The sequence below is a fragment of the Hippopotamus amphibius genome, chromosome 7 (genome assembly GCF_030028045.1).
Source record: "Hippopotamus amphibius kiboko isolate mHipAmp2 chromosome 7, mHipAmp2.hap2, whole genome shotgun sequence".
Taxonomy (NCBI): domain Eukaryota; kingdom Metazoa; phylum Chordata; class Mammalia; order Artiodactyla; family Hippopotamidae; genus Hippopotamus; species Hippopotamus amphibius.
This window is the reverse complement of record NC_080192.1, coordinates 19070909-19095888: the sequence shown is the minus strand read 5'-3', so window position 1 is coordinate 19095888 and position 24980 is coordinate 19070909. Positions and strand designations below refer to the sequence as shown.

At 44.1% G+C, this 24980-nt stretch overlaps 1 protein-coding gene and 1 long non-coding RNA gene across 2 annotated transcripts in view; one reads left to right on the top strand and one right to left on the bottom strand.

Annotated features, from left to right (window-relative positions):
* PAH (phenylalanine hydroxylase) overlaps nucleotides 1–24980 on the bottom strand; it is a 77174-nt gene that overhangs the window by 15035 nt on the left and 37159 nt on the right. Inside the window, exons 4-6 of the mRNA XM_057741373.1 lie at nucleotides 21406–21494; nucleotides 9341–9408; nucleotides 2319–2515 (exon numbers count right to left, since the gene is read on the bottom strand). Of these exons, the coding sequence (XP_057597356.1) occupies nucleotides 2319–2515; nucleotides 9341–9408; nucleotides 21406–21494 (354 nt within the window). The remainder of the gene's footprint in view (nucleotides 1–2318; nucleotides 2516–9340; nucleotides 9409–21405; nucleotides 21495–24980) is intronic.
* On the top strand, nucleotides 151–16652 carry LOC130856670 (uncharacterized). The gene is made up of 3 exons (XR_009054645.1): nucleotides 151–392; nucleotides 1836–1897; nucleotides 15544–16652. It is a non-coding gene; the product is annotated as an uncharacterized LOC130856670 (long non-coding RNA).

The following is a 24980-nucleotide window of genomic DNA, read 5'->3' as shown; positions in this document are numbered from 1 at the left end:
GGGTTATTCTGAGAACCAGAAGAGCTAATAAACATAAAATACTTAGAGCCTAGCACATTAGAAACATCCAGTAGTTTTAGCTTTCATTATTGTTTGTTAGGGTGGAACGCTTATTCCCTACTTCTCATGTTTCCAGAGTGGGGAGGGAATTTTCACTCCACTTCCCAAGCGGGAAGAGTATGAAAGGAGCACTTCCAGCTTTTCTGTATGTGCTTCACACGGTAACCCCATGAGGAACAGTGACTTCGCTGACTGCAGCATTAGAGAAGAGGAAATGAATATTCTCAAGTTAACCCTGTCTGCCCTTTCTCTCTCCACTGTCCACACAGGAGCCCATCCGAGTCTGCTCTTGAGCAGGCAACGGACTATACACAGCACCAATGAATTGGCAAGTGAGTTTACCTATCCCGGCGGGGGGGAGGTTGGGGGCGGGGGGGAGGGGGGGTTGGGCGGTGAAATAGTACAAAGTCCATTTTGGCTGCATATCTACACCACATTCTCTAAGTAGCTTCTATCAGTAGTAATGCTGACATTTTTTTTAAAATCATAACTTTATTGCAATGGTACTTTTATACTGGCGAAAAGTTAGATATAACCTAAACAATACAGAATTATATTAATTTTAGCGTATCTTTTCTTTTTTCTTTAATGGGGTATAGTTGCTTTACAATGCTGTGTTAGCTTCTGCTGGACAATGAAGTGAATCAGCTGTCTGTGTAGACATACCTCCTCTGTCTTAGACCGCCCCCCACCCCACCTAGGTCACCACAGAGCGCTGAGCTGAGTGCCCTGCGCTAGGCAGCAGGTTCTCACCAGCTATCAGCTTTACACTTGGTAGTGTATATATGTAAATTTCAATCTCTCAATTCATCCCACCCCCTCCTTCGCCGCGCCCCATTCGCCCCGCCCCACGTCCACGCGTCCGTTCTCTGAAGTCATGCTGACATTTTGATCATCCCTCTCTCTGGCTCCTACATCTTTCTCTCAATTTGTTTTAAACTTGGAGGGAGAGCAGCAATGACAGTGATCGTAGAAATAACAGCTGACACTGTGTAATACCTAGAACATGTCAGACAGGGTTCTAAGCACTTTATAGATACGAATTAACCCTCCTCCTAACTCTAGGAGGTAGATGCTCTGATTATCTCCGCTTTACAGACGGGGAAGCTGAGGCATACAGAGGTTAAGGCTCCTGCCCAAGATCACAGCCCCCAGCAGTTTGGCTTCAGAGTCTGTTTCCTTAATTGCTGCTCTGTACCTGCCCCACTGCTAGGATTACTGCTGTATTCTTCTTGCTATTGCCCACAGCAACATGGGTGATTAGCCAAAGGATGTCTTTAAGACCCCTTTGTCCCTCCACTTATATGCCCTAGACCCTCAGGCTGAAGATCGTTCTCCTCGGATCCCCACTCCTCTCTTTACCTGAGAAGTAAACACTCTAAATGGAAGGGAGTCAAAAGGTCATCTAGCCCCCCAACCCCCAATCTGTCACAGCTACCACTGCCCTCCCTGGCTTCTCGCCCCAGAGCTGGCCCGTTCCAGTTCAGAGGCATAGAAAACTCTATTTCTATAAACCTGTGGTCTGTCTTCCTACGTTCCCTCACTTTCCCTGGCACATAATAGGTGTTTAATATGCGTTGACTATTTATTTTGATTTTTCTGAGTCCACACCTCCTGGCAGAAAGGAAAACACTTATCTCCCCTGGAAATGGTGGGCAGGTTAACCCAATCACGAACTTACCCACTGAGTTACTCAGATTCCAATGCAGCGCAAATTCTATGAGCACCTACTGTAACACTACGCTTTCACATTCAATATCTTATTTCATTCTCAGGATTTCCCTATGAGAAAGGCTAGAAGGCTGACAGTTTCCATTCGACAGATGACTAAACTGAGGTAGGTTCTCCCAGCTAAAGAGGATCGAAACAAGATCCCAGATACCAGAGGCACAGACGTAGAGCTCAGGTCTCTGGACGCAAAGGGCACATTTCTTATACAAACGCACACTGCAGCCAGCTCGTATCGTAGCAGGAGCTGCAGGGAGGACCCTGACTAGGCACCTTGGGCTTGGAGTGTTAAAAAATCCTTTCGGGAATACGGATATAGCAAAATCCGCACTCGATGCCTTTTCTGGGATGACCGTGGACTAACAGTGGGGGCTGGAGGAGAGGCAGAGCCCAGCAGTGAAATTCCGGTTTTCCTGGGAGAATCCACCTGCCTGCACTAGCATGAACACACTCACACTCGCCTCAGGTTACTTTTCTTCCCCTTCCCATCCCCCCGATCCCCCAACCTTTCGACCCTGATGTGGACTTACTCTGCAGAAATTGAGAAACCTCTTCCAGCTGGGGAATGTTATCTTCGCGGAAGCCACAGTACTTTTCCAGAAGTGGGAAAATGTGGTTGTGCTCATAGCAAGCGTGGGTTTTGTACAAGGACTTCAGGGTCCTGAACACCGTGCCCCAGGTTTTCTTTTCTTCCTCCGTATATTCCACGCGAGGGATGGGCTGCCCACTAGGATACAGACATGAGATATTTGTCTGCAGCAGGGCAGGTGCAGAGGAGAGGATGAAGGAGGCTTCGTAGAGAGCCACGGGTCCAGAGTCTGTGAGCTGCTGCCCCCAGGTGACAGTGGATTTCATATTTCATAAGTTATTTGAAAGAGGAAAATTCCACTTCTTGATATAGGAAACATTCATGTGACTTGGGTAAGCAAGGATACAAGATCTCACCACCCACTGCACCAAGGATTTCCTCTCACTTTGGGAAACCACTCGGCTTTTCTGCTCACCTATCTCCTATTCTCTACCCAGTGTGGAGATTCAGTTACCATCAGGAGCCTGTAACATAAATGTGTAAAGTAGCAGGTATAGCTAACAAGTGGGTAGGGGCTGAGACAAGTGAAGAATACATCCTCTTTCTAAACAAAGGCAAAATAATACAGTTTCGTATTGTCAACTAAAGCAATTATACCTGTGGGCTACAGTGGATTTAATATGTGCACCATGAGTTTGGGATCCCTTGTTTCGTGGGCACGCACTTGCTAGATCTGATATTTCTGCCCCTAGGAAGTTATAAAGGTATTTAAGTGCATGCTAGCCATAAGATCTGCTTACCTAGCATCTTCTGCCGTGACATAACAAAACTATGGGGAGCTTGTTAAAGTACCTATGTTGGACCTGCCCCTCAGATCCTGAACCTGTGGAGGAGGGGAGGGTCCAGGCATCTGGATTCCAATAAGCTCCCAGATGACACACGATAATTTGAGAGTCATTAGTTCGAAAGGTCCTTTTGAAAACCATTTAAGAGTGAGCTGTGTTCCGAACAGCGAGAACAAATGAAAACCAAACAAAGCCCGACTTCAAAGACCCGTGACTATTCTCTGGGCTGCAGGCCTGTTCCCTAACAGAGTACACAGCGTCTGGGCCAAAGCGAGACTGCTTACCTTAGAATTAGGAGGCATTTTCAGGTTCCAAATTAGGTCCCCCCTGCACTTTCAGAGCTGCAGCTCTTCCAAGGACATTAAAGCAAAGTCACTGTTATGTTCCATGGAAAGATGGGCAGGGATTAGGGGGAAAATACCAATTTTTGCTTAAGAATTGAAAGCAAGACAAGCCCAGACAGTTCTCTCATGGCGTAGGGACTGTGAAAAGAGCATCAGGAAAGTCCCTGCCTAGGGACGCATTGTATCAGGACCAAGTGCTGATGCAGGGAAAGAAAAGACTTTGGGAACTGACACAGGTGGATGCACTGCTTGGCTCCGCCACTGTCTACCTGAATGGCCTCAGGCAATTTAGTAAACCTCTCTGAGCCTAGTCTGTACAGATGCTAGGTGGACTAGGACCAAGTAACTCTTTGGAGGGTACGGAGTTAAGTGAAGTGAAATGCTACGTATAAAGTACCTAACACTGGTGCTGACAAATAATACCATTGGATAGTTGGTACGTATCATTATAAGAGATTCTCATTTAGAAAGAAAGGTATCTGCTATTTCTGCAACAAATTTTCAAGAGATAGTAACATTCTGGGCACCAAGCTGTCCCCCTGGTTGACATCTGTTGTGCCAAGTTCAACATCCATTCCCATTCTTCCAGTAAAGCACTCTTCTCCTATCTCAGTCTGGAGGTTCAGGTAAGAGGAGTCGACACCCCTTCTACCTTCAGAGGTGGGCATGTGGCCAGGCCTGGCCAATTAGACTGTCTCATTTCCCTGGCCAGAGTGACTGGCTGAGAGATGGGCCCATGTCCTAATCAGAGCCCATAAGACTCACTGAGAGAACATTTGTTGATTCTGTTGAAAAGAGACAGAACCTTTGGTTGTGTGGTGGTGTCAGCCTGGCAGTGCTCCAAGAGAGATAAGGCCAGTGCCTCAGAGCAAGGTCATTACACAGGACACCAGAGTCAGGGAGAGGGAGAGAGAATGAGATGCTGAGTCCCAGATCTGTCTGTGCCTCAACTACTCCCCTTAAACTTTTCACTTATAGGAGCCAAGAAAACCCTCCTTTTTGTTTGAGTTGACTTGCAGCTAAAAGATACAAGTTCTTATAGCCCATTTAATTTATACTTAGATAAAATTTTAAAGCCCAAGCCCTACCCCAGTAACATAATCAAAATATGCTGCAGCTACCTTCTAGGTGGTTTTGGACACAATTCCTAACTCCATCTCTGATGTACCACATTGAATCTTTACCATCAAATGATCTCTCAGGTTCATGCATTCATTCAACAAACATTTATTGAACACCCACGATGCTCTGGGATTATAGCAATGAACAGAACAGTCAAAAGTGCCTGCCATTTAGAATAGAATGTTACTCAGCATTAAAAAGCATATGCAAACACATGGATAAGCCTTGAAGACATCATGCTAAGTGAAATAAGCCAGTCACAGAAGGACAAATACTGCATGATTCCATTTACATGAAGTACATTAAAGAGTCAAACACACAGAAGCAGAGAATTGAATGAAGGTTGCCAGAAGCTGTGGGGAGGGGAAAACAGAAGGTTGTGGTTCAATGGGTATTAAACTTCAGTTATGCTAGATAATTAATTTATAGAGATTTGCTGTACAGTATTGTCTGTAGTTAATATTACTGGTCTGTATGCTTAAACATTTGTTAAGAAACTAGATCTCACGTTAAGTACTTTTACCACAACAAAAAAGAAATATCCCTGCCCTGCAGAGCTATATTTCTAGCGGGGGAAGACAGAAAATCCACACAATTCTGTTAGATGGTGAAAAGTGTTAGGGAGAAAAAAAGGGCAAAGGTATAGAGAGTGTCAGGGCGGGGTTTCAGTCTTACTGGGGACATTGGAGAGGACCTGGCTGAGCAGGTGCCATTTGGATAAAGACCCAAGGAGGTAAGGCTTCACTCTGGAGCCCTCCTTTCACCTACACTGGCCTGTTGGAGGTTCTGACTCAGCCTTCCTGCAGATTCAGCCTGACAGCACCCATCCTTACAGCCTGGGGCAGTGACAGCCCTGCGTTCTTTACATGCCTGCTGCTGCAGCTCATCCCAGACTAGACATCAGTGGCCCAGGAGCCCCTCTTTCCTGGGAAGAGGCAGGAGAATCTCAGCTGTAACTCTTCAGCTTCCCAACTGTGTCAGACTTTGGGCAAGTTATTGTCACTCTCTGATATATACATATACTTTTTTTTCAAAATAAGGATAACCAAACCTCCCTTATAATATTGTACTGATAATCAAGTAAGCAATGTGTGAAATGCTGCCTGGATATAGTTAATACTTCAAAATTTAGTTTTACGCACACACACACTCACACACACACACACACACACACACACACACACGGTCTACTTAGGAATTAAACTCAGCACATTTTCTTCCATCTTATCCTTCTACCAAGAGACCTGAGGTTCTACAAGATCCTCAGTCTTTGAATATATTGTCAATTGTTTTTTATCAAACTATGATCTCATTAAGTAAAATAAACTAAGATGCTCTGGGAAGAGTATCAATTTGGTATTGATTTGAAATATTTAAAATAAATTAGTATTTGAAATAAAATGTATTTGAAATAAAAAGATTTCTAGTTCAGCCAATTAAGATCCCTCTTTAAAAAAAATGTTTTAAGGAGAAGACATTGTTTTCGAACTATTCCACCAGCCAAAGATGGCAATCAAGATACTCCAGCACCTGGCATAGGTGTCATCATTCAGTCTTATTTTACACCAAGTCCCCACACATGGAATTATTACCAGGACAAATAATTTGGTGCCCCAAAACACAACAGTAATTTGTCAGTGCCTCTTCAAACTGATGTTTTAAGACTTTTGTTAAATATTCTTGGGGAGGAGAATCAAAGCATCACGTGGTGGATGGGCCAAGAAAAGGGTGGCTAACAGGGGCAGGGTTTAGCTTCTTCCTTACTGTCTACGGTATTTCAGCTCTGGTCCCAAATATATACATCTCAAAACGAAAGTCCTGTTTCTAACCAGACCCACCCTCTCATTCGCTGTCTCCATTCTCTTCGGCTGGTAAACTCCTACTCAAGCTTCAATTCTCAGTCTGGTCATCACTTCCTCTAACATGTTCCCCCAGTCCTCACTAAAGTTCCTAATTATATGGCCTCATGACACCCACGTTTTGACTTTAATCACACCTATTGCATGTATTGTTCTTTTTGTCATTGTCTGACTTTCTCAATAATCCCTCAGAGGACATGGAGTCTGTTGGTCTTGCTCTTGGCATGGGTCCTAGAACACAGTAAACACATTGCATCACCTGATCCTTTGATTATATGACTCAAGGGGCAGGAGTTTGAGCCCCATGTGGGAGGATGTCTGGGAAGGTGCTGGAGACCACAGCATGGGGCTGTTGGCAAGGAGGGTGGCCGAGCCCAAGGAAGAGGGTCATCGCTGAGTCCTGAAAGGCATGACAATTTCCGGGGTGGGAGGAGGAGGCCAGAGGAGACTGAGAAGAAGCCTTACAAAGGAAGGAGGGGAACCAGCAGACAGCAGCATAGAGCTGGCTCTCCTTCATGGGCAGCCGTTCTGTTCTATAAAGTTACCATCAACTCAGTGAGTGAATACTTGGACCATGGCTCCTATGGGAAACGCAGGACTCCGGCCCCAGCAATTTCAGCTCCTAATCCCTAACCTTGTCTTGTGTGTGCTTCTGTTTAGAGACGCCTTAGTTAATGTATACGGTTGATTCATTCACAACGAACTCACAGCCAGCAGCGCTAGGACTCAGGCCTGAAGGAAACGCACCTAGCGCACATTTTCCCCACGAGGCACGTGAGAGCCATCCCGTACTTAGGAACACCGGACAGCACTTCAGCACTACGCCGAGGGGGCCATGGAAGCAGCAAAATTACCAACGAAAAGAACAGAAATGTGGCTCTAAAGAGACCCCCAAGAGAACACTTGTTTACGGTAGAAGAGCTGAAACAAGAAAGCAGTGTTGCCTTCCTTGACCCCAGCTGGGAACCCGTCCCTCAGGAGACTCACATGTTGCCCTGCTCTGCGCACGTCTGGGAATGAGTGTAAAAGTGCCCTGAGGTGGGGGCGGGGGCGTCTCAAATACATTTAAGCAACTAGTCTTCAAAGAATGAGAAGCAACTGGACCAGATATGAGATAAAAGACAACTGCAAAGAAGGAAGAGATAGTAAATAACATCAGATGTTCAAAAGAGATGAGGTGAGATGAGGTCGGAAATAGGCTTTTGAACTGGAGGACAAGGTCAGTCCCTCATGAGTTCTACGACCCTGAGTACATCACGTAGCCATTGGGACTCATCTATACAAGGTAGAAAATTGCCTGGAAGATCTCTGGCATTCCTCGGAGGACCAGCCGTCTTCGGATGGTGTTCAATAACCACTTTAACGTATTTGATGCCCATCCAGAATCGTGAGGCATTCAACCAATTCCACGCTTCTTTACCAGGTGTAACATTTTTATGGAAAGGAGCTGGATTTGAGTTTCTCCCCTCAAATCCCAGAGTGAAGAAGGAGTGAATGTACCTCATGAGCAGCTCCTGGATTACCTGGAGAAGTGTGGTCCCCTGACTCGGAGACTCCCCAGACACTCAGGGAAGTGGTTGAGACGGACATTGCAGTTAAACAAGCCTGAGTTCCAAACCAGTTCTATGACTTTTTCTCACTTTTCAGATGGGAAAACTAAAGCTTAAAACAGTGGAGTACCTTGCCACCTACTAGTTCTATGACTTTGGCAAGGTACTCAACTGTTTTCAGCTTTAGTTTTCTCATCTGAAAAATGGGGAGTTTTTAATAAGACTAAATGAAATGATGGAAACCAAGAATTTAGCAAAGCCCCAGACATAGCAGGGAGGTGACAACTGTGACCTATTATTATTGACTGTCTGAAGAAGGACTCTTGTCTGTACTTGATTTGATAGTGTCCACCTGTCCATGCTGGGGTCCTGGTGGGGACAGCAGGGAGAGGTTGCCATGCTCTGCGATTCCTGCTTGCCACAAGCCAAGGCCCAGCTGGGTCTAGATATGACCAAAGTCAGCACCGTTCTGGACCCTTCTACTACTAGGACTCATTCAGAGAAAGAAATTTTCTCTGGAAGTCTTTCCGTTTGGAAGGCAGGTTTTTGTTCAGTATACAAAGCCCTAGAACCTCCTTGATCTCCCTCCTATTCTAGCAAAGCTGTTAAAGTGCCGTCACCTCAGTGTTCTGAACAACCTGTGTGTTTCTTCTTGGGCACGTCCTTTCTCACACCCTTAACTCAGGAAAGGAGCTCAGGTCTCAAAACAGTAAGTTTCTTATGGGAGCATTTCTGTAGTTCCTGAGGACTCAAAATAGCAAAACAGTTCTCTTCCCAAATAGCATATTTGGTATTTGCATTTTCCTCTGGCTAAAATCTGGTAGAGGAGGAGCACAAAATCCCAGACAGAAAAAAATAAACTCATTCTAAAATTGCCTTTCGCATCTGGGTCAGGTCAGATAAAAGTAGAACCCTGAGGCTTGAAACCTCCAGTGATTCACTATTTCAGTGAAGCGGCCAACTCCTTCTTGAATGTAAATGATTCTCCTTTTCCTTCTTCCTGGTTTAATGGGGAGAACACCAGAGGCTGTTTTATTCAGGACTGAGGCCTTTTGTCATTACTTCAGACATCCCTGCATAATTACACAACAAAGCTTGGGAAGGAGCTGGGCAGTGGGTAATTTTGTTTTGTCTTGTGGAGATTTTTTTTTTTGACGTGTGTTATTCAATGGAGGGTTTAAACACACACACACACACACACACACACACGAGGGAAGGATTCTCTGTGCTGGTATTTTCCCACCTTGGGCAAAGGAAAGTGTGTTCTCCGCCCACCCCCCCCCAACATGCAGAGCAGACTTACTGGCGATAGCTGCAGGCAATGTCAGCAAAGTGCTTCCGTCTGGCTCGGTACACAGGATCTTTAAATCCCTAGGAAGAAAGAAGACACTTGATTTCTCCAGGCTTTACTGGGGGAGACTGGGCATATCTCTGCATGTCTGAATGGGGGCCCTTGAGCTCCGACAGCGCGTCTCTCCTTCCCCTGGTGATACTCGGATAAATGAAGTCTCAGTTAAACTGGGGGTAAGCTCTCCCATCAGATACGACTAGTGCACATTACTAGCAACACTTTCACATCAGTGTGAGCTTCTGCCTTAGGATTCCAAAGTGCAAATGCTGTCCAGGTCTTGAAATCTCATCGACAGCATTTTTAACTTGTAAATTTGCTAAAGGAGGCACAGTTGTTAGGATAAATGTCTATGAAGAAGATCTACAATAGTCACTAAATTCCTGACCAATGGTATGTGTCTAGCACTGCCTCCTAACTTCTTGACAGAGAAACAGGTACATGCTTACTGCTATTGCAATTTAAAAAATACCATTTATGGAGTGTCTATTACATGCCAGTCTATGCCTGCTAGGAATGTTGCCGAGAAAAACCTGGCCTCTGTTCACCCCTGCCGAATAGAAATACGGAGACAGAGCTTTGGAGCAGTAGAAAGGAATAGTATTACTTTGCCAGGCCAAGGGGGAACACTGTAGGCTAGCGCCTCAAGAACTGTGCCCCGCTCTCTGGGGAATAGGGAGAGGTCTTACAGTTGGGGCTCGTGGTCAGGGGTAGGCAATAAGGATCAAGGCAGTAACAGTCCTGCATTCTTCTGATGGGTTGTTGGTGAGCTAAGTAGGAGCCAGTATCATCAACCTTCAGGTCCAACTGGTCTGGGGTCTCCGTGCTGGTGGGCAGCATCCCATCCTTAATCATTAACTTCTCCCACCTGGAGGGGGTTTCAACTTCTGCAAAATAGCTCACAGATATTGTTGTGTGTATTGTTGCTGGGGAAACAGGACCTGCCCCAAGGCTGCTCTTGCCTGTTTCTCCCAGGTCTCATGCAACCCCTCCCTTCACTAAGTAACAACTGCTTGAATCTGCCCACTGGAACTCAGGGAAGGTCATGGAGGCTGAATGAAGGCTGTTTTCCTATAATCAAAGAAACAGGGGACACAGAAAGCCTCTGTGCCCAGGAGCCCCACAGGGCCCTGCTCGGTATCAGGAACTTATTTTATTTATAACTCTCACAACAAACGTGTAAGGTAGACCAGTATGATGATCCCTCTCTTTCCAGAAGAAACAGTGGCTCAGAGAAGTGCAATCCAGCCAAGATGAAGCCAGGATTTGAATCACCCAGTTCTGTGCTCTTTTCACTTCACTTCAGTAAATGTCAACCTTTACAACTTGGCAGGGGCTCCACTAACTGAGATTCTGCCTCAGTACATAAAAAGGATGATAATAATTTCTCCTCTGAGGCTGACTTGCAGGCAGCCTTTCCCCAAGAGTTTGTAAGCAGCACATTTATAAGTGAAAAGAGGCCAAGTGTGTCTTTCAGTGTTGGGGGGTGGGGGGAGGTCACACCCCTGAGATAGACATGATCCCAGCTGGTTAAAAGGACATTTTCCTTATATTTTCTTCTTGGAGTTTTATTGTTTCAGGTCTTACATTTAAGTCTTTAATGCATTTCAAATTCAATTTTGTGAGTGGTTTAAGATAGGGATCTAATTTCATTCTTTTGCATGTGAATATCCAGTTTTCCCAGAACCATTTACTGAAGAGACTATTCCTTTCCCCACTGAGTGTTCTTGACTCCTTTGTCAAATATGAGTTGACTGTTCGTGCATGAGTTTATTTCTAGGCTCTTGATCCTGTTCCATTAGTCTATCTGTCTGCTTTTATGCCAGTACCATATTGTTTTGATTACCATGACTTTGTAATAGTTTGAAATCAGGACATGTGATTCCTCCAGTTTTGTTCTTCTTTCTCTAGATTGATCCTTGACATCTAGGGAATGAATTTTTGGATATAACACCAAAAGTACAAGCAACAAAAGCAAAAAGTAAACAAATGGGACTGCATCAAACAAAAAAGCTTCTGCACAGCAAAAGAAACAACTAACAAAATGAAAAGGCAACCTATAAAATGGGAGAAAATATTTGCAAACCATACATCAGATAAGGGGTTAATATCCAAAGTACAAAAGGAACTCATACAACTCAATAGAAAAAAAAAAATCAAATAATATGATTTAGAAACAGGCAGAGGAAATGTACAAATGGCCAACAGGTACATGAAAAGATGCTCAACATCACTAACCCTCAGTAAAACGCAAACCAAAATCACAATGAGCTATCATCTCATACCTGTTAGAATACCTATTATCAGAAAGACGAGGGATAAGTGTTGGCAAGAACGTGGAGAAAAAGAAACCTTTGTGCACTGTTGGAATGTAAGCTGGTGCAGCCACTTTGGAAAACAATATGGAGGTTCCTCAAAAATTTAAAAATAGAACTACCATATGATCTGGCAATACCACATCTAGGTATGTATCTAATGGAAATAAAAATCACTGCCTTGGAGAGCTATCTGCACCTCCATGTACACTGCAGCCTCATTCAAATAGTCAGGACATAGAAACAACCTAAATGTTCAGTGACAGATAAATGGATAAAGAAAATGCAATACACACATACAATGGGATATTATTCACCCATAAAAAGGAAGGGAAACCTTCTGACAACATGGATAGAACTTGAGGGCATTTTACTAAGTGAAATAAGTCAGACAGAGAAAGACAAACGCTGTATGATCTCATATGTGGAATCCAAAAAAGCCAAATTCATAGACAGAGAGTAGATGGATGGTTGCCAGAGGATGGAGAAAGGGATAAACAGGGAAATGTTGGTTAAAGGGATAATTATCCAGCTATAAGATGAATAAGTTCTGGGGATCTGATGTACAGCATGAGGGTTATAGTTAATAATACTGTTTTATAGACTTGAAAATTGCTAAGAGAGTAGATCTTAAATGTTTTCACCACAAGAAAAAAAATGGTAATTATGAGAGGTAATAGAGTTGTTAACTGACCTTATTATGCTAACCATTTCACAATATATACGTCTCAGATCCGCATGTTGTACACCTCAAGCTTGCACGACGCTGTCAATTATATCTCAATAAAGCTAGAAAAAGGGTCATTCTCCCCCCAAAATTGATTGTAATCTGTTTTAGTGAGACAAGACACTGGTGTCACCACTGCAGAACGTTGCTTTTTTTCCTCCAAGCATTTACCAATAAACCATGCCATCCATCACTTTAGCTTGCAATTTCGCTGTCCCACCATCCCTCCAAACCAAGATACCAATAAATCAAAAACAAAGGCTAATGTAATGGAGAGTAATATTTAAGCCTCTTTTTAAAGGGTAAGTACTCCCTGACTTTCAGATATTGTTTTTTGTTTTGTTTAATTCATTGGTTGGTTCGTTATTTTTTTGTTTTTTAAAATGCTGTTCTACCAGTAATTCCAAAGAAACAGGGGTCCATGTATAAAGTGTAATTTCACCTGAGCACCCACAGCATAGAGTCTGGCATACAGAAAGAACTACAAACACTTGTTGAAAGAGGAGAGGAAGAAAAGCATAAGGGGGAAGGAGGGATAAACAAAGGGAGGGAGGGTAGGAAGAAAGGAGTCCCCTATTTTGTTTCCCAGGATATATTCTGAGAAACAGAGAAATCTAAAGCTTTCACACTGGAAAAGTAAAGTAAAATTACCATATTATTTAGTTTTCTATTCTAAAACTAAATCCCAGATAAATTAAGTGGTTATCCAATTTAGAAAAGATTTCATGGCACGGTTATTACAAAGTATAACTATAGTGTTTTCCCTGGAGCACTGAATGGTTTTGAATCATTAATTACAGTTAGGAAAGCTTAGGAATCTGACAACTTAAAACTACTGCTGGGCCCAGTTCTACTGGGTGAAAAGTTGCTTTGGGATGATACAGTAAGAAAATTGGACACTATCGTTTGATTTCCAAGCATCTCTAACACACCTTTTTAGGAACCTGTCTACTGGGCTAAATGAAGAACACATCTCCATGCTTAGGACTCAAAACATAAGGCTAATGTTTGTTAATCATTAATGCTTGGCCTTTACAGGTGTCCTCACCTACAAGTCTTATTTAACAGTCATGGCTTTCTCTAGCCCCTAAGTACAAAGCATAGGCTTTTGCATTTGTGAAGTGCCTTGGAGAATATCTATATGTATATTTTGATCTAGAGATGAAGAAAGTGAAGCCCATAGAGCCAATTGCCCAGGGGTCCTTAACTGCAGAACCAGAACCTCCACTTTGGTTTTCTGGTCCTAGCCAGGTTAGGTAAGTTGAGGTTTGAGGGTTGAGACAGGTAACCACGGAGACAAGTGAAGAATTCCCTTAACCAGTAGATTTCTACTTTATTATGCTGTCTCCAGAATGGGATGCCCATGACAATTTCTCTTCCCATTTGGCTCTGTATCTTTTATCTTCAATGTACCTTGTCTAGGTAGTTTAAAACTTTTCCATAAATGAAAAAAAAAAGCTTAATATAAAATTGTATATTCAATAGGTATCAGCTATATCAGAGGGATTATATAAATAGTATAAAAATGAAATGATGGAATAAATACACCCAAATCCAACAAATGGTATGAAAATGGGAACTGTTTTATTCTTCTATACTATTTAGGCTTTTGAATTTTTCTACTGTGAGTGTGGATTTTGTTTTCTTTTTTTTTTCTTGCAGTTTGAGTTTATTTTATTGTTTCACTTTATTTATTTATTTATTTATTTAATTGAAGTATAATTGATTTACAGTATCATGTTAGTTTCAGATATATAGCACAGTGATTCACTTATACATGTATATTTTTTTCAGATTCTTTTCCCTTATAAGTTATTATAAAATCTTGATTATAGTTCCCTGTGCTATACAGTAAGTCCTTGTTGGTTATCTATTTAATATACAGTAGTATGTAGATGTTAATCCCAACCACCTACTTTATCCCTACCCCTTTTATAATTAGAAAAAAAGTAAAATAATATTAAAAATCCATCTCAAATCATTATGGGAAGTGACAGCAGATTCATACATTGAGCTACATCAACATATCCAAAATAATATAATACAAAGATTTTCTATATGGGAAGGTTTCTAACCATGGTCCTTGCCAGCTCAAAGTTTCTAAGAATTTCATTATCAGCCTACAAAGGGACCCTGGCAAGTAGGCAGCACAGACTTTTGCTCTCTGTTACCAGCAAAAAGAGATCTGGGCCTTGGAGCCCATCTCTGAGGGACTTGGCCTTGTAAGCTTTGGGCTGCCAGGTGACCACAGGGCTCTGCAGACATGCGGAATACACTCTGAATTAAGCTACAGTTGGTGATGACTAATCATCCTGTCTCAATTTAGACTAATAGCAGCAATTTCAGTAGCACTGCATGTAATTTATTTATAATCACCCTGTCTCAATTAAGCTAATAGCAGCAATTTTGGTTGCACTGCATGTAACCAAGTATGTTTTGACAGGAAAATATATTGTTGGTGAAGGAGTGGTGAGGGGGAGGGGGAAGAAAGGAGGAGTGGATGGGAGAAAGGGGAGAGAATTCTACAGGATGCAAAGCTGTAACCTCAGCAGTGGTCCACATGCAATTATGTTCCTTAATCTCAGCATTTTTGTTACTTGGGGTGTTGAAGTCTGTGATTTTGCTTCCGAGGGGATTTTGGGGACATGGTAACTATACGGAAAAGCCTTCTGAGTGAGTATTCTTCTAGACTATCTTGATCATTTCTTGATATCATGGCTGAGATTAAACCTCAGACATGCCACCTCTAGCCTAGTGAGGCTGAACAGGCTGGGTTGGATTCGTCACTCATTCAGTCCCTAGGAGCATGGCTTGAGGCTGGTTAGTTCACCTCTCCGACCCCTAGTTTCTTCATCAGTGAGATGAAACTAGTAATGGTAGTTACCTCACAGTGTCGGGTAGATTAGATTAGGTAATGTAAGCAGGGCATCAGGTAAAACCCTGAGTACAAAGGAGACACTCAAAAAATGATGCATTTGTGCAAGATGGTGGGAGAAGCCTGGCTCAGAATATAAAAAGGATACACTCTAGAATGTTTCATGAGTCCCATCACCATCCCTGGGCTTTTGAAAAAGCATCTGCCGAATTCTAACCTTGCTATTTGTATTTCATCTAAGGCAATAATGAGAGGCTTTCTACATTCTATCAGTCCCACACCAACTGGAGGAAGGATGAACACGGGAGATGAGAAGTTCAAAGTAAATATTTTTTAACTGTCTGCCACGGCCATGCTATAGACACTCGCCAAAGATTTGCAAGTCAACAGACAAGGACAGTGCTGACCACGCCCCCTCCCCTTGCCTACTCTGCAGTGCTGGCCATGGTCACCACTACTGAGGCCAAGAAGACTGTTCTGGAAAAGAGTCATGTACCCGATTGCCCGAGCTAGTAACCTAGGCATTAACTGTCTTACATCTCTCCTCTTCATTTTCAATAATCAATTTTTGTCCATTTTTCCTTCCAAATATCTTGAGTTTGTGCTTTTTACTTTAATCTTACTTTTACACCTTAATTCAGGCCCCCATCATTTCCTTCTTGGGCTACTACAACTGCTTTCCAAGTAGCCTTTCTCTACCACTTCCCCGCAACCCCCTCCCTCACATCAGCTCAAGGAGACTTACAATATACAAACCTGGTGGGGTCTTTCCCCTCCCTACAAACTTTCGATGGCTTCTCATCACTTTTAGGATAAAGTCCAAAATCCTTTACCTTGTCCGTTTCCGTGATCTGGCCCTGCCTATGTTCCCACTCAGTGCTGAATTACGACTGCCTGCCTACACTGTCACCAGAATTATCCAAATCAGTCTTATTTGAATTCTTTGAACACACCATGCTTCTTCCTCTGTTAAGGCCTTCACACATGCTGTTCCCTCTGATTGGAACACTCTTCCACACTCTCTCAGACTAACAAGCTACTGCTTGGTCTTTCCAACTTGGTTTCAACTGCACTTTTAGGAACCTGCCTTGATTTTTCCGAAGTTTATTGGTTTCCCTCTACAACACGCTCCTTTGGCAACCTGAGTGTTTCTCTTTTCAGACAATCATTATATTTGTTAATAATTACTAAACTCAGGAATCTGTTTATCTTACCTCTCACTGGATTTTCAGTGCAAAGCGTACTTAGAATACTCCTGAGTAGGAGCTGTTAAGAAAAATTATGCAAAACTTAGGTTAAAAAAAAAATTACTGTGCCTTTTCAAAGTCCTGTTAGGTCACTGTCTAACAAGCTCACTGTGTGCTCTAGGGCCAGGTATATTTGTTTGATGTGTAATTTACTACTTAGGAAGGCCCAAAGTCTTCAAAGTTAGATGTTGACTTACAGAAGATTGGTAAGTTGCAAAACATATATTTTATGATCAAGTTGCAAATGACTTCTGTCCAATAGAAGACACTCATGGTTATGGCTTTATTGTTTTATAGGACATTAATCACGTGTACCCATCTTTACAATCTCATTCCAGCATACCACTTTTCAATGACTATATATATATATATATATATATATATATATATATATACACACACACACACACATATACACTTTGGTCTCTGTACCTTCCGTTGCACCATCTTTGTCATCTTACTTCCCTTACTATTGAGTCAATGGATCTTTCACAGACATTCACTACCTACCTGTATGACAGCTGTTTTTAACTTAGAAATTATGCTTTGACAGAGCAGCTTACTAGACGTGTGAGAAGTCTTTGATGACTCAGCTGGCTGACTGATCCTTAGAACAGACTTTGACAGGGCCCTCGGTGGAGAAGGTTGGATGGGCAAAGGAAGAGGGAAGGAGAGAAGTATTGGAAAGACAGCCCTGCTCTTGGGGAAGGGCAAGGCTCTTTTTGGAGAGCAGGGAACTCAATATCTATACCGCGAAAGATTGAAAAGCAGCTTGAGAGATTTAGATTAAGAAGTAGAAAGAGACACAGAAAAACAGTTGTGTTGGCTCATATTTTCTCCACTAGAAAGCCTCTCCTCATGCAGATCTCCAGCTTAGACCCTGGTGCCGGTGCCAGGGAAACTGGAGGAGGGAGCTCTGGGGTTACGGTCTGTGCAGCAGTGGCTGCTGGTGCTCCCTGAGATCTGAGGCCTCTTGCTTTCAGGGAACACCGCTAAACCCCTGTTCCCAGTCTCCTCTGCAGGCAGGAGTAGTGGCCTGTGATTGAGCTGCAGTCAGCGGAATTTGAGTGAAGGGATGTGAGACACCTTGAATCCTGGACCATGAAAACCTCCCAGGAGCAATCTTCACTGTCTCTTCTCCCAATCCCTGGCAGAATGGAGACGGCTCCCAGGACCCGGATGAGGGTGCCACCGTTAGATGGAAGGAGACTTGGTCTCTGCAAGAGTGCATAAAGCAACTTCCTTATTGACCAACACTGGACATAAACTTTTAATTGGTTAAACCGTAGAGATCTGGGGGTTGTTTAATAAGCAGTTGGCCCTGTTGCTAGAGGGCTCACCTCAGACCTCCCTCTTTCCAGAAGTCCTCCCTAACCATTCCAATCCACAGTGATCTTAGAACGGATAGTATATGCTATTTGACTCTTTAAACCTGGTGTTTAATAATGTACTTTGTGTGTTATGATTTAACCACATATTACCCAAGCTGTGCTTCATGGAACACTTACTATTCAAGATAATATTGCATGGTATTCCATGAAAGGGGGTCCCATGGGTAAATAAATTTAAGGGACATTGGGTTGAAGGGGTTTCATTTTTACAGGATTTTTCAAAGCTTCTAATGAGATAATGGGACTTGCATATGCTTTAAATGAGGTTCTAGAATACAGCTTTTCTCTCTTTGATCATGAGATTTTTTTTTCCCAAAGACTACAATTTGAGAACCATCCACGTGACCCTTGTTGAAGTCCTATGAGGTAGTGAATTTATTTTGATCTGATACACTATGTTCAAAGCATAAAACACAGTGCCCACAGCTCTGCAGCATCAGTGTGAAAAGCTTGGTCTGGGGAAAGAAGTAGGGGGAAGGCTGTAGGGAAGCCAAGATATGTGACTTGGGTCTTAAAAGATGAAGAGACGTTTGCCAGCAGGGAAAGAAGTGAGAGGATAAGGAAAAGTACCCCAGGGAAAGGAAAAGACATGAACAGAAGCTCAGAGGCTGGGAAACGGTCAGAGAAAGTAGAGCCCATCTTAGAAATGGGAATCACACAGGCCCATTTGAATTCCTCCTGCCAAGCTGTATCCCAGTCCCCTCCGGCATCCCTTTGGGAAGAGTGGACACCCCTCCCCGCTCTACCCCCTCGACAGAAGGCCCCTGGAGGGCAGGAAGCATGTCTTATTAATCATTTCAACCCTCTCTCCTCTACACGGCCTGGGACACTGTTCACATACACGTGCGGCCACACAGCCCTCTCTGAGGTTTCTCCTCTGAAAATGAGAAAATACAATCCTCCTAGGATGGTTATAACATTTAAATGTTGAAAATGTGGGTAAAGCCTTTAGCACGGTGCCTGGCGTATAGTCCATGCTCGAGAGATGTGAGCTGTGAAGGTCATTTGCTCAATACATGTTTGTGGAAGGAAGAAAGGAAGGAGGGAAGGCGGGAGACTGCTCGCAGAGGAGAGAAGGCAGGTCAGCTACACCCTGCTTCATGGTCCTGCTTTGCCAACACGCTGAAAGGCAGCTGTCCTTTCCCCTGCGTTTGGGGAACAATCCTTCACATGTCAAAGCGGCTGTTTTGGAGGCCCTGAAGCGAGATGCTGGGGCAATGTCAGCGTGTGCTGCCAGGGCAGGGGGTCAGGAGAAGGTCATCCTCAACGCCAGGGGACCAGGAGGAACAGAGGGTCCTTTACGGGAAGAACACCCGAGCCACTCCTCACCGTGAGGCCAGGCCCTGTGGGATCTGGAGGCTGCGGGGAAGCACCCTGGAGGGTTTACTCTGTTCTTGGCCCATGAGTTCCTGGGATCTGATGAGAAGCCACAGGAAGGAACAGAGAGAGCCTGGCCTCCCCGTCGGGGGGACAGTGTACTTGATAAATTGTATTTTTATGATAAAATGCATGACACGGAGAGGCCAGGGAGCCAAAGACATGGGCTGGGTCTGTGAAGACAGTGAATGCCAGGGAGTTTTAAGACCAGCCCCCGTGGCCTCCGAGGAGACACGGTGGTAAAGAGTGGGAACAGGCCGTATCTGAGGACTGGCCTCTTCGCCCCCTGCTCCAGTGACCCCGGCACGTGGCCAACAGAAGGGACACGGGGCAAGGCAGCAGGAGGGAGCTGGGGAAGAGGAGAAAACAGCCCGACGGGACTGGGCTGCATCCTCCCCAGGAAGGTGGGACAGGGATGCAAACACTCCAGCTTCCCCTCTGGTTTCTGCAGGGAGAGGGAATCCAAGTAATAGCTATGAAGAGACTCAAAGCCAATTTCTATCCTTCGATTACGTAACTTCACACGTAAGAATCAAAGAAGCTCTGAGGAGTTCACAGAAAGATGCACAGGCAGGAAGATTTGCTGCCCACTTATCATCAGAATGAAAGACTGAAAACCTACAAGCTTGCTCTTGGGGGCTGGTCCGTAAGTGATGGCACTGCATTTAAAATATATATATTCATGTCTAAATAAAAAAATAGATTAAATATTGATTATTTTTGGACAGTGTCATAGGTGATTTTTGTTTTTTCTGTCCCGAAGCCTAGGAGCGGGGGAGACTTCACTTTTGCTTCTGTTTATAAGACACTTCCTCAGTGTGAAAAAATGCAGGATAGTACCAAGAGAAAAAAGAGAAATTACTGAGATTACAGATGATCTTCAGTTCCTTCCTCATGCTTTTCTATATTTTTGAGTCCACTCTAAGGGGTTTACGATTTGAATCGGAACAAGCAACAACTGTTTGTATTTTAAAAGGCCAGCCTATCCCTGAAATAGCTCTCTTTTGTCTCTGTGAAAGGGCCTGAATTTCTGCCACCGGCTAGACATTTGTCCTCAGGCACTGCGAGTACTAACAGTGGAAGGATCCAAAGTTCAGCACGGGACCTTAGAAAAGTCGCTTCCTCTTGTCGGGCCTCGATGAATCTGGCTGTAAAATGGAGACATCTGCTTTGCATACTGAAACGAGCCTTTGTGAAGAGCAAGTTCATAACTTGCTTAACTGTAAAGACCACACAGCCAGGAGGAGAAAACAGCCCTGATGAAATAAATGCAGGTGCTCCTGGGAAGTTACAGGAACCACTGTGAAGGAAAACAGCTTCCAAAGCATTTAAAAACGGAGGAGCAATTTGCTCTGGCAGGGAATAAGAGACTGTCCACATGATGCAGGCATTTCTCACCCACAGGCTTCTCCTCCCTGGAGCCCTCCGCCCTAGAAAAGGGGAACGATAAGATCCCCCTTACTTAGAAACACTAAAGGACGCAGGACACAGCCAGAGTTCTCTGTTGGATTTTTAAAATTCTAACTACAACGCACCTCTCAGCCTCATCTCCTGACACTCTCACCCTGACACCTAACACACCAGCCAGCCATTCCCCAAATATTCCAGATGCTTTCAGGGCTCTGAACCTTTGCATATGCTGCCTCCTCAGCTCATAAAGCCTCTTGGTTCCTTATCTGACTAGCATCTTGTTCTCAGGCTTTGACGTCCGGTTCTAATGTCACCACTCCCCGCTGTCCCACTGTACTTGGAAGAGCTGTCGGTAATTTAGTATTTCTCAAGCACTGGGTTTAAACCTCTGTAGTTGGACGAAGTCAGAAACAAGGGTGATTTACCTATGTGTGTGTGTCCGTGCATGTGTGTATACACACCGCTTACATACATACGTGATGTATCAACAATAGCTTCCAGATGATGACCTGTATTTGCTTCAACAATAATAACCATGACAACGATGATGAAGAGGTCTAAGCAGGGACTCAATAAATGTTTGCTGTACAAGCAGAGACACGTTGCTCCAAAGCAGGGGGGGTTGGGTGGGGGAGGGGAGGAACTGATAGGATCTCTTCAGGGGGCCCTTGGACTCACAGGGTGGTCTGCGTCCAGTTCTGCTCCGTAGCTGAGAATCTGATTGGCAAATCTGTCGAGCTCTTGAATGGTTCTGGGGAACCAGGGCACTGCAACACAGAAAGAGCAAGGTCCTGAGCAGCAGGTTGGCAGGACACGGCCAAAGGCCTCCCCAAGATCAGAAGCACGGGATCAGCCCCAATTAGTCAAGTCCATGGCGGTAGCAAGTGGGGTCCCAGGTAATCCCCAAATTCCTACAGTTCAAAAGTCAAATCTCATTTTCCTTGGAAACTAATTTTATTTGTTTATTTATTTGCTTATTCAACTTTATTGAAGTATAATTGACAAAAATTTAAGATATTAATATGTTACGCATACATCATGGTGGTTGGATAGACATGTATGTTGTGAAAGGATTCCTTGCATGCAGTTAATTAACACACCCATCACCTTACATATTTATCTTTTGGGGGGGAAGGTTCTACTCTCTTTGCAAATTTCAATAACACAATACAGTGTTATCAACTATAGTCACCCTCTTTTACATTAGATCCTCAGATCTGATTCATCTTACAGTTGAAAGTCTGTACCCTTTTACCAACCTCTTCCTATTTCCCCTGCCCTTAAGCCCCTGGCAAACAGTTATCTACTCTCTGTTCCTATGAGTTTATCCTTTTTTCTTTTTGAAGATTCCACTTATAAGTGGTACCATACAGTATTTATCTTTTTTTTCTTTCCCTGTCTGGCTTATTTCACTTAGTACCTTGCAAACTAATTTTAAAACACATTCCCAAACATATTCTCTTTCCTGGAAACTTTCTCGGAAGTATCTCAAAATTCATCTTCTTTCCACCTATCATGGCACTGTGGAGTGGTTTTTGATGGTTTACTTTAGCAGCAGAATATTTCATGTAATATATGTTCCAGATACATTCCAGAATATAAATTAGGTAAAACCAGAGCTGTTCTATTGCAAGCACGGGTGAGTCCATGAGCTCTCCTCTCATGACCCCATCTTCCTATCATGTGTCTCACTCCCAAGGGCCCCCAGGAACCCCAGCAAAACCTTTTGATGCCAAAGCCAATTTCAAAGTCACTGGTGACATGGAATGAATGCAGTCCGGAAGTCTGGGATTTGACGATGCCTTGCAGCACCTAAAACTCCGTGGGCTGGTTCTGAAGCAGCAGCACAGTGGGAGAGAAGACGGGGTCCAAGTTGTGTGACCCACAAAGACTGGGTCTTACAGAGGGACCCCAGGGCGAAGAGCCAAACCTCTGTGGCCTTCAAGAAAGAAGACACACTGGGAGCAGAACCGTCCTAAGAATAAACAGAGACTAGGATATTTTAGACTGTAAGTTCTACAAAGTCAGGAACCAAGAGTGCACTGTAGTTCTCGGTGCATAGAGGGGAAGGAGGGAGGGAAGTTTAGGGGAAAAGATGCTGAACTTGCAGCCAATCGGGTCTGCCTTAGAACCTCAGCTTTAGTGCCTGCTTGTCTTCTCTGTGTCTCAGTCCCAATCTGTCGAAATGAGAAGAGCAGCAACAACAGTAGGAGGTATTCTAAACATTTTTTGAGGCCTTACCATATGCTAGGCACTGTGCTTAGCAATTTTGGTGGAATATCTCCTCTAACCTGGGGGCTTCTGTGAGGAGTCAATGAGAATGTAGGCAAAGGGTGCAGCTCAGTGTCTGGCCCATAAAAGGTAGCTTTCCATCTCTGGCGTGTTTCTTCTGATTCTGCCCCTGCTCTGGTGTGGCAGGAAAGAACATGCATACCATCTAGTGGCCAAACTGGGGCACTGTTATCCATGGTCCACACAGAAGAGCATCAGACAGGAACCAGCAGCATTCCACTAAAACAAGACACTTATCTGAATAGCAGTTATAAAGAGCCTCATTTCCATAGATCGGAGATGCTAAGCTTTCTACTTCCTATGTCCAAAATAAAAACTAACCCTTAGTGTCAGTCCAAATACTTTACTTAGTATTTGCACTATTGATGGTGCAAATTATAAATGAGAAAACTGAGGTACAGAGAGGTTAAGTGACAAACCCAAATACACACACTGATAGGAAATAGTGGATTCAGGATTCAAACTCGGACCCAGCAGACTCTGTGGTCTCAGGTCTGGAGTACAAAATCCCTCCTGCCAGGTATGGGGGTGGGAAGCACAGTGGTTGGGGTGGTGGCTGGAACCTGACTGCCTGATTGTCTTTACAGTTTCCCACCTGGAGGTTTCCGTGCCCCTAAGCCCAGCCCACCTGTCGAGGTGGGCTCCCTATGGTGGTAATAACAGGAGCCGATGTTGCAGTAGTAATTCCAGCTGATGCTTATATAGCACTTGCGCCAGGCGCTGTCCTAAACACTTTACATAGTCCACCTCACCCAGTTCTCATAACAGCTCCATGAGGTAGGGGTTATTATTATCCCCACTTTCCAGATGAGGAAACTCGGGAACAGGGAGGGTAAGTCTCTTCACAGACCTCCGTGGTCCCAAATGCTAGACTTTGGAGTCTGGGATGACTCAACACCATGTTCTGCTCACCTAACATGGGACCTGACTTCCCTCTTTGTCACTAATTTCTTCCCAAGCTTTTCTTTTTCCTTGAATCCAGTGCCTTGCCTTGAATGATGGACCTCTGTTGTCAGCACTGAAAATGGGGTCTATCCCCTACGTGGGTTTGGAAGGACCTGAGGAAGGATACTCTATTGTAGTCAGCCAGGACTCAGGATCTCCTCCAAGCCTGTTTCTCTAGAGCATCACCACCTGTCACCTCACTTGCAAGGTAGCCCGTCCCCACTCATTCATAGTCTCTCTTTTACCAGAAACGTGTGCATAATTCTGGCAACGACTGCTGCCCCTAGAGACGTGGCAAGCCAGCCCTAGCCTGCCGCACCACTTTCCGACCTGGGGGACCCTTAGCCCCGCCGAAGGAGTTCCCATGGTTATGGATTGAGCACCTACTACTACCAGGCACTGGACGTTGAGGGGTGAATACAGTGGTCTTCACTCCTGTGTTGCTTATATTCCAGTGAGGGTGACAAGGAATAAACAATAAATAAATTTAAATATATAACAATGCCAGGAAGTTCCTGAAGAAGAAAGCAGTGCAAGGAGATGGAGAGGGATGGGGAATACTGTTTTATATAACATCCTCTGCTCCAGATCACAGGGCGAGAGTCCTGGAGACAGGACACAACCCTGCCATGGCTCAAGGGGACTGGAATAGCCGGAGTCTGTCCCTCGCCCAGAGCTGATTCCCTATTTGTCTCAGGGAGAGACAGTCTGGCCATGGTTAAGGGCCTGGATAACAGACAGAGAGCCAGACAGCCTAGGCTTGCATGCAGTCTCTGCACTTACCCTCTGTGGCACCCAGGACAAATGATTAAACCTCTTTGTGCCTCAGTCTTCCTATCAGTAAAGTGGGGATAATAAAGTACTACTTTATAGGAACAACATAAGTTGAAAAGAGTTAATATGTGTGATTTGCTGAGAACAGTGCCTGGTACACATAAATACAGACTCATGTCAGAAATATTGAGGGCTCAGTTCCAGACCACTGCAATAAAGAGAATCTCACAGTAAGGAGATCC